We start from the raw sequence: 10,667 nt of genomic DNA on the forward strand, positions 1-10,667 counted from the left end.
AGAATAAGGACTTTAACTACAGCTTTAAGGACCCCTTTAAGGACGGTCGGTGCGCCGCACTCTGAGCTGCGACGTCGCGGCACAAACCACTGGATCATTTCTAAGCTGATGGCTCTGTGGATATGAGACCGTCGTGTACTCTTTCTCTGGTTATCACAAGAGCTGGACATCAGCCATTTTCCGTTAGATTTCACTTTTAACAAGAGATTTTGTCATGGAAAGCCGCGCAGAGGCTTCACGCATCACGACCGATTCGCTGATGAAGCGAGACAAAGGAATACCTCCGTTTCGGAGTGTTAGAGGACAAGTTTGGACATGCCTATCTCGGCTTTCAGTGCTTACCTGTCGAGTGAGTATAAGAGAACTTGTGGAGAGCTGGACATGTCCAAACTTGTCCTCTAACACTCCGAAACGGAGGTGTTCCTTTGTCTTGCTTCATCAGCGGGTCCTTAAAGCTGTAGTTGAAGTCCTTATTCTCTGTGCAGCAAGTAAAATTTTCACAGAAAGCCAGATAAATTTTTCGAATGGTTTCCAGGTGCCAGTCTCTAACAGCTTCTGAAAAAATTCTGATGGGGAAAAAAGTCCTTTTCATTCCACCATTTCCAGAATGACGTCACCGACAGGCGTGGAAAAACTCACGCATGCGCACGAGGGTTCAAGCATGTCTGACATAAAAACATATGAATGAAATCCATATAGTTTTTGAAAAAAATAAAAAGGGCCGTTACTTTATGGACAGACCTCGTATATATACGAGGTCTGTGATAAAATTAATGGACCTTATTATTTTTTTTCAAAAACCATATGGATTTGAATCACGTGTGACTACATCAGACATGCTTGAACCCTCGAGGGCATGCGAGAGTTTTTTCACGCCTGTCGGTTACGTCATTCGCCTGTGGGCAGTCTTTGAGTGAGGAGTGACCCACCCCTGTCGTCGTTTTTTCATTGTTTAGGAATGGCTCAGAGACTGCTGCTTTGTTTGATAAAAAATTTTTCAAAAACTGTAAGGCACAACTGAGTGAACACCATTCTATAAATTCAGCTGCTTTTCTGTAAAAATTTTAACGGCTGATGAGAGATTTTGGTCTGGTAGTGTTGCTTTAAGGACGGCCCACGGTGCCTGACGGCGATCTGCGCTTCGAGGTGGCAGCGTCTCGCCGTTTCAAGTTGAAAACTTCCACATTTCAGGCTCTGTTGACCCAGGAAGTCGTCAGAGAACAGAGAACTTTCAGAATAAGTCGGTATGAGGAGTTTATTCGGACATTCCATTGTTAACGGACATTTTGTATTGAAAGAACGTGCGGGCAGAGTCGCATGTCAGGCCGGACCCGACCGCGGGGGGTCGCGACAGGAAAAACACCTCCGTTGGAAACCTTAACGGGCAAGTTGGAACATGCCCAAGCTGTTAAACAATTTCTCAGTTACTCACTTGTTGAAAGCCTTCAAAAGACGCCTGAATTTTACAAATGGTTTTCAACACGGAGGTGTTTTTCCTGTCGTGGCGCACACAAATTCGCCGAGTCGTCACGGAAACGACTCGCCGAATTTGCGCGCACGTCTTTCATTACAAAATGGCCTTAAACAGTGGAATGTCTGCATAAAGTCCTCATGCCGGCCTGCTCTGAATCTTCTCTGTTCTCTCACGACGTCCTGGGTGAATTAAGCCTTAAATTAGAATGTTTTCAGGTCGAAACAGGCCGACGACGGTGCCTGGAAGCGCTGCGCGACGTCCCGCTCCGTGGGAAGTCCTTACAGCGACAGAAACACCCCATAATCTCTCATCAGCCGTTAAACTTTTCACCTAAAACCAGCTTAATTTCTCGAATAGTGTCCACTCGGATATCCCTCACAGGTCCAGAAAAAATGTTGATAAAGCAACGCGCGCTGTCCGCAGCGGCTATTCAGACAGAGATTCCGACGGGCGGGGTGGAGCACTCCTCACTCAAGGCCTGCCCACAGGCGAATGACGTCACCGACACGCATGCGCACGAGGGTTCAAGCTTGTCTGACGTAAAAACATATGAATCAAATCCATTTATTTTTTGAAAAAATAAAAAGGACTGCTTTTTTCATCAGACCTCGTGTGTATATATATATATATATATATATATATATATATATGTGTATATATATACACACAAGCCCAATTCCAGTGAAGTTGAGACATTGTATAAAATGTAAATAAAAACAGAATACAATGATTTGCAAATCCTCTTCAATCTATATTCAACTGAATACACCACAAAGACAAGATATTTAATGTTCAAATTGATAAACTTTGTTTTTGTGCAAATATTTGTTCATTTTGAAATGGATGCCTGCAACATGTTTCAAAAAAGCTGGGACAGTGGTATGTTTACCACTGTGTTACATCCTTCTAACAACACTCAGTAAGCATTTGGGAACAGGTTTGACTTACTACCAGCAATCCAATCCAAGCTCCTGCTGCGGTCGTACAGGGACCGGATAGCCCTTAGCAAAGGACCCCCGACCCTGTACTCCCGGATCCACAAAACACATGTAGGCTAGTTGGTCATGGGAGCTTTTGAACTGCCCTTAGTCTGGCCCGTCACCTAGGACCTGTTTGCCACGGGAGACCCTACCAGGGGCATGAAGCCCCCGACATCTTAGTTCCTAGGATCATCCGGGAACGCAAACTCCCCTACCACGATAAGGTGGCAGTTTGAGGGGGAGAAGAATTTAATTTGGCAATAAAATACATATAAATATGCAATAATGTAGAGAATAACACAAAAAAGCTGAATGTTTTTTTTTAATTGTAGTCTACTTGATGCACAGTAAAAATGTTGATAAAACATGGCAGGTAAGAAGAAATATAGGTACACAAGCATTAACATAAAATATCACAAACTATATACAGTCTGACTGTATGCATTATCTATATTATAATAGGCAAGTGGCGCGCGCGCGCGCGCGTGTGTGTGTGTGTGTGTGGCTTCGATCATGGATAAACTGGGGAGAGCTGACATTTGCCGTTCAGCATGCTTATGTATTTTAGGTCAAGGATGAATGCTGTGAAAATGTAAAGCTGATGGGACTAATATTTTTGGAGAAATTGGCAATATTAGCTAACAGTGAACAATGGACATTGTGCTGCAGTGCACCATGGAGGTAATGGGTTTTTGGTTTAGTGTTGTTAGTGTTGTTGATTTATTGTGTTTTTGTAGTTCAGTTGGTTTAGTCAGTTTAGCTAAGTATTATGTTGCCATTACCATGACTGAGAACTATAGTGCATTTGATGTCTTCTGCCACCGAGTCTGTATGTGGGTGTGTAAAAATAGAAGCACCTGCTTGTGGCAGAATGTAGAAAAGACTAAAGGCTGTGTGTGCGTATAACTTAGATTGCTCAGCTTTTGTTTGTTTTTAATTGTGTGCTGTATGTTTGACACTTTCAGGTTTCGGCTCTCCGGTAGCAAATACCTTCAACCATACAACTCTTAGCAGTGAGCGAAAAAGCAGCCCCAATTTACGATTGTTTTCTCCAGATTATAAATCTTGATGAAGTCCCGCCTGACGCGTCGTCTTCAAGAGTAGAGGAACCCCCTGCCTTCAGAATGACTGACTGACTGTAAAATGTTGGATTTCATACTTTGGTAACTGTTTAAAAGTACCAAAAAAAAATAAAAAAAAAATGCGCCAGCTAAGACCTGTAAGACTGCAAGACTGTTATTGTGGTCATTTGTTTATAATTGAGTTGATCTTGTTTTGTGGTTGTCCTGTTGAATTAATTTTGTGAAAGTCCTTATTCAACAGATTGTTTAGGATTTTGAGGTGTGCTGAAACAAGCGTTATGCTGTGCTAAGTTACTGTTGTTTTGTGTGTTCGTTTGCCGTTTGTATTCTACTTAACCTGTGTAAATCATTTGACACGATGTGAAATTTAGTAACTCAGGACATTTTTGCATTCTCACCTGACATTAACTTGATGTTTGTAGGAGAGGAAACGATTGATGCAGCTTTTATACATTTTGTGAAACCTGTACACTGAAACAGTTGTCATATGTGATTCATTTGAGGCAGGAAAAAAGTCTTTCATTTCTGTCTAGGGCATTTTGGAGTTTTGCGTCCCTGTTGATTTAACATTACTGAGGTTTTGAGCCACATAACTCAGAGGTCCTTGTTAATTTGTTAATGTGAAATGGTTAAATGTGATTTTTTTTATTTTTTTTTTATCCCAACTTTGCTTCAGTCACTTTTGAAAATGGTATGTTTTTATGTTCCCCCCCCCCCCCCCCCCCCCCAAATGTTTGAAGTGTGACATTATTTTAATGATATATTTGTGTATTCCAGGGAACAACAAAATCAGAAATTTGTGATACATACACACAGTGACTGTTGGCTTGTGAATTTCATTTCAGGATTATTTTACTGTAATGATAAAAGTTCTGCTTTGGTTATTTTCAGTCACTCCTTGTAAATATGTCTGACCAGCTTTGGACGTACACCAGAGAAAGAAGCGTTCTTTGAATATTCTCTTGCTGATCAAAGTTTTTACTTTCATCAATGGTTTTATCAAATGTTGCACATATATATAAAATGCTCATGTTTGCTTTGTCACATCTAAGTAAATTCATTTCATACACAAGATGTAGATTTGTTATAATTACACTTCCCCCCATATAGAAATTTTGGGAGTTATACAAATCACCCTGTCCATCTCAATATAAATGCAAGTGCAATTCCTCCTAAACCATTTGCTGGATTTTAACATACCACATGTCAATTGTGCATGAATGACAATCATTCCAGACCACCATCTTTAAGGGATGATAATTGGAATTTTGGCTTTAAAGTGTTGCTTCATATGATACAGATTTCCTAATTGCAGCAACTAACTCCTAAACTGCTTTATGGATTTCACTGAACTTTCACACAAGGGGAGCACACTGGTCTCTTGTCTTCAAGTGCAACTCCTAAACCTATATGGATTTAAGTTGCTGTACTTTATGGTTTATAAGTTGCACCTGCCAAAAAAAAAAACAAAAAACTAAAGCCTCTTGAAAATGAAAACAGGTACAAGTCTCACCAGGGTTCAGCTGCACCTTTTTCTTTTAGCTATTTAATTTGGGATTTGTGTGCGTTGTTGTGTACTTTTTATTATTGCCACTTATTTCATTTATTTTATTGGGTGCTTTGATACCTTTTAAAAAGCCCTATATAAATATTGAAATTACCTCCACCAAGGAGCTTGTTTTCAGTCGTGTCCATTTGTTTGTTGGTTGGTTGGTTTGTTAGCAGGATTACTCAAAAAATCCTCAACGGATTTCAATGAAATTTTTACCAGGGGTGTATCTTGGCCTAACTTAGAAGTCATTAAATTTTGGTAATGAGCCGGAACACGATCCGGATCCAGTAATTATTTTTAAAGGATTCTTTATCATTGCAGGATAGGGCCAATTTCAACATTTTTGCATCCAACTTCATGAAGACAGGTCACAAAGGCTGAACAAAAATTAAGTTACGACAATAATTTAGCATTTGTTTCTCCTCATTGAATAAACGTTTTAGAAAATAAAAAAACACGTGTAGTTCATGCAGTTTCTCTTTATAAATACATTTACTGAAGATCTAAGGGTTTAACCACTGAATCTGAAACATGACGGTAGATACCTGAAACGACGTGGATTAAGTCTTTTTGTCAAAGGGTGTTCCATGTGACGTCAGTGACCCTATGGCCATGGCTGAGGTTTGTGCTCTCCAAGTGCTTCTAGTTCTAACCATTTATTTGGGGGGGGGGTTCCATATAAATTAGCAGACTTTTTTGTTGTTTAAGGAGACAGTTTCCAGAAAACATGGCAAACTTCATACAATGGTTGAACACCATATGTGTATGATGAAAAATTGTCTGTTGCCTTAAAGGAGAGCTAATTGGAATTTTGTCTTTAATCTAGGGAATAACCCTGTTGTGTGTGATGATTTGTGGACGTTAATGCTGGATTTTATGGTTGCAAATTGAGTTTTAAAATGGATATTTGCGACCGTAATCCAGCATTAATGTCCACAAATCAGACACAAGGGGGTTATTCCCATTCTAATCCAATTCCATCGTTTGCACGGTTTATTTTTCTGTAAGTAATTCGACCTGGACAAAATGTCTCTCCACCTGGTCACTTTCCAAATCCTTGTAAAATGGTGTAGTCAGCTTGTCAAAGCTTACCGAAGCAACAGCGTGTTCATGCAAAACTGGAAATTCTGTGAACAGACCCACAGATTTCTCCATCTCATCAGCTGCATTGAGTTAAATCCATCACTCAATCTAGTTAAATCCACTTATTTTGGCAGGCTTCGTCGCTCCGCCAGTTTCTCTTGCTCTCAGCTGACAGCGCCATTATTGACGCCTGCGTAGCAACATGGTCAGGGCACGGAGTAATACATCAAATGTGAAACGGTCAAATATTTTGCCAGCGCGATATTTTATGGTCTGAAGTCTCACACAGTTAACCAATCAGATTTGTGGAAAAAATGTAATTGGATTAAAATGATGCATTATGTGATAAAGACTTTGTCAAAACAACTCAACCGCTTTATGTGTTGGGAAAGTGTAGTGACACGGACCCACAACAGGGGGCATAAATGAACGGGCAATGGACGGAGTCAAATTATAACACTTTACTGTTGTGAATGACACAACCAAACACAGCAGATTACAGAATGTGCAACAGTCAATCAATAAAGGTGTCGTGTGGGCAGGCTCGACGATAGGAGACGCCCGTCTGGAAACGAACCGGAACCACACGATTTCCACTGCCACCGAACCCGAGGAATACTGGAGCCGCCAAGTCCCGAAGTCCCCAGGTGGCCACCTTCACGGCGTGTTGGATCTGGTACTGCTGGCAGAAAGCAAAGAGAGTCAAGGGTGGGTGTGTGAACACACAGTAACAATCCTGGTGGGAATTCCACCTCCACCTCTCACTCAATACGTTGCAGCGATCCCTCAGAGGAAAAAGAGTACCGTCTTGCACAGCCTCCACAAAAAGGACCGGTACTCCTGCAAACACAATAAACTGATTTACAAAATACCACAAAAAGGCTGAGGATATTACCTCTGGTACAAGATATCTCGGCAGTGTGGTGGAGGTGTCTTCCTGCTTTTATTCCAGATGTGGATTGGATGATTAGTGACAGCTGTCACGGATGATGGGTGACAGCTGTCACGACGGCTTGTTCCTGAGGCGGCAGCACCCTCTCGTGCCTGAAGCCCGCACTTCAGGCAGGGCGCCCTCTGGTGGTGGGCCAGCAGTACCTCCTCTTCTGGTGGCCCACACAACAGGACCCCCCCCTCAACGGGCGCCTCCTGGCGCCCGACCAGGCTTGTTCGGGTGGCGACGATAGAAATCGGCCAGGAGGGCCGGGTCCAGGATGAAGCTCCTCTTCACCCAGGAGCGTTCTTCGGGTCCATACCCCTCCCAGTCCACCAAATACTGAAAGCCCCGGCCCATTCGACGGACGTCCAAGAGCCGGCGAACTGTCCAAGCCGGCTCCCCGTCGATAATACGGGCAGGAGGCGGCGCCGGACCGGGTGCACAGAGGGGTGAGGTGTGATGCGGCTTGATTCTGGAGGCATGGAAAACCGGATGGATCCGCAGTGAGGCCGGGAGTTGGAGCCTCACTGCGGTAGGACTGAGAACCTTGAGGATGGTAAAGGGTCCAATGAAGCAGTCTTTTAGTTTAGGAGACTCGACCTGTAGTGGAATGTCCTTGGTGGAAAGCCATACCTCCTGTCTGGGCTGGTATGCGGGGGCCGGGGACCGTCGACGGTCTGCATGGGCTTTAGCCCTCGTCCGGGCCCTCAACAAGGCCGAACGGGCGGTGCGCCACACCCGACGGCATCTCCGCAGGTGGGCCTGGACCGAGGGCACACCGACCTCTCCCTCCACCAAAGGAAACAAAGGGGGTTGGTACCCCAGACACACCTCGACCGGGGAGAGGCCGGTGGCAGAGGACACTTGGCTGTTATGAGCGTACTCGATCCAGGCCAGATGTTCACTCCAAGCCGTCGGGTGTGCGGAGGTCTTGCACCTAAGGGCCTGCTCCAACTCCTGGTTGGCCCGTTCGACCTGTCCGTTAGTCTGTGGGTGATACCCAGACGAGAGGCTTATGGTGGCCCCCAGTTCCCGGCAGAAACTTCTCCACACCTGCGAGGAGAACTGGGGACCGGGATCCGAAACGATGTCTGTTGGTATCCCATGCAGCCGGACGACATGGTGGACCAGGAGATGCGCCGTCTCCTGGGCTGACGGGAGCTTCGGGAGGGCCACGAAGTGGGCCGCCTTGGAGCATCGGTCCACTATCGTGAGAATGGTGGTGTGTCCCCGGGACGGCGGGAGGCCCGTGACAAAATCCAGACCGATGTGGGACCAGGGGCGGTGAGGCACAGGAAGTGGCTGTAGGAGTCCCTGTGCCTTCTGGTGGTCCGCCTTGCCCCTGGCGCAGGTGGTGCAGGCCTGGATGTAAGCCCGGACATCAGTCTCCAGGGACGCCCACCAGAAGCGCTGCCGGACCACTGCCACGGTCCTACGCACCCCTGGGTAGCAGGAGAGCTTGGACCCGAGACAGAAGTCCAGAACGGCAGCTCTGGCCTCTGGTGGGACGTACAATCTGTCTTTCGGTCCTGTTCCGGGATCCGGGCTCCGTGCCAGGGCCTCCCGGACGGTCTTCTTCACCTCCCAGGTTAGGGTAGCCACGATAGCGGACTCCGGTAGAATGGGTTCCGGTGGATCCGACAGCTCGGTCTTGACTTCCCGTTCATGCACCCAGGACAGGGCATCCGATCTTTGGTTCTCGTTATACGGTTAGACAATCGGTTGGAGGAACGCCGTCGTTCATCCTTGGCCACTAGGTGCTCCTTTAGGACTGACGACAGTCCGTTTACAAAGGTGGCGCGGAGCGCAGCGTTATTCCAGCCGGACCTCGCAGCCGCGATGCGGAAGTCGACTGCATAAGCAGCTGCGCTTCGGCGTCCCTGTCTCATCGACAGCAGCACAGTTGAAGCGGTCTCTCCCCTGTTAGGGTGATCAAACACAGTTCTGAACTCCCTCACAAACCCAGTGTACGTGTGAAGGAGCCGTGAATTTTGCTCCCAAAGCGCCGTAGCCCAAGCGCGTGCCTCTCCCCGAAGCAGAGTGATCACATAAGCTATTTTGCTTGCGTCTGACGCGTACATGACGGGATGTTGTGCGAAGACAAGCGAACACTGCATAAGAAAGTCCGCGCACGTCTCCACACAACCTCCGTACAGCTCAGGAGGGCTTATGTATGCTTCAGGGGATGGTGGGAGGGGTTGTTGAACCACCACTGGAACATTTATATCCAGCACAGGGTCGGCAGGAGGAGGAGCTGCAGCAGCGCCCTGAGCGCTCGCCGCCACTTGCGCGGAGAGAGCCTCCACCCTGCGGTTCAGGAGGATGTTTTGCTCGGCTATTTGATCCATCCGAGCCGTAAAGGCGGTGAGAATATGCTGTAGCTCACCAATCACGCCTCCTGCAGACACCTGCGCTCCCTGCTCTCCCATTGGTTGTTCAACAGCCTGGTGACGCCCCTCGGAGTCCATGACGCTGGCCGAGATATCCTGTTGGGAAAGTGTAGTGACACGGACCCACAACAGGGGGCGTAAATGAACGGGCAATGGAAGGAGTCAAATTATAACACTTTACTGTTGTGAATGACACAATCAAACACAGCAGATTACAGAATGTGCAACAGTCAATCAATAAAGGTGTCGTGTGGGCAGGCTCGACGATAGGAGACGCCCGTCTGGAAACGAACCGGAACCACACGATTTCCACTGCCACCGAACCCGAGGAATACTGGAGCCGCCAAGTCCCGAAGTCCCCAGGTGGCCACCTTCACGGCGTGTCGGATCTGGTACTGCTGGCAGAAAGCAAAGACAGTCAAGGGTGGGTGTGTGAACACCCAGTAACAATCCTGGTGGGAATTCCACCTCCACCTCTCACTCAATACGTTGCAGCGATCCCTCAGAGGAAAAAGAGTGCCGTCTTGCACAGCCTCCAAAAAAAGGACTGGTACTCCTGCAAACACTCACAATAAACTGATTTACAAAATACCACAAAAAGGCTGAGGATATTACCTCTGGTAGAAGATGATATCTCAGCAGTGTGGTGGAGGTGTCTTCCTGCTTTTATTCCAGATGTGGATTGGATGATTAGTGACAGCTGTCACGGATGATGGGTGACAGCTGTCACCACGGCTTATTCCTGAGGCGGCAGCGCCCTCTCATGCCTGAAGCCCGCACTTCAGGCAGGGTGCCCTCTGGTGGTGGGCCAGCAGTACCTCCTCTTCTGGCGGCCCACACAACATTATGGGTTTCACTGAAACTTCACACAACGGTAGAGCATCACATGAAGATGTTTATGAAGGAAACTAAATCCAGTCTGAAATTCTCAGGAGGTAATTGGAATTTTGTCTTTAATTGCTGCATTATGTGATGCTAAATTTTAAGTGCAACTCTTCTTAAACTGCTTTAAGAATCACAGATCTCTATTATTTCTTACATTCTGCCGTCGTGGTTTGTGTGTGTACTGACACTGCAGTTAAAGTACTTGTAAGGGAACCAACAAGCTGTAATGTTGCAGTGCAGGACCAGCACTTAAATGCACTGTGAAAGTGTAAAAACTAATGTTCTAT

The 10,667-nt window shown here is 46.2% G+C and overlaps 1 protein-coding gene across 1 annotated transcript in view; it reads left to right on the forward strand.

Moving 5' to 3' along the window:
• nup210 (nucleoporin 210) overlaps positions 1 to 5,140 on the forward strand; it is a 178,097-nt gene extending 172,957 nt beyond the window's left edge. The window contains 1 exon segment of the mRNA XM_034172768.1: positions 3,420 to 5,140. Within this exon segment, the coding sequence (XP_034028659.1) occupies positions 3,420 to 3,523 (104 nt within the window). The 3' untranslated portion in view covers positions 3,524 to 5,140.
• Positions 5,141 to 10,667: the final 5,527 nt, after the last annotated feature.

This window comes from Thalassophryne amazonica, chromosome 6 (genome assembly GCF_902500255.1).
Source record: "Thalassophryne amazonica chromosome 6, fThaAma1.1, whole genome shotgun sequence".
Lineage (NCBI taxonomy): Eukaryota > Metazoa > Chordata > Actinopteri > Batrachoidiformes > Batrachoididae > Thalassophryne > Thalassophryne amazonica.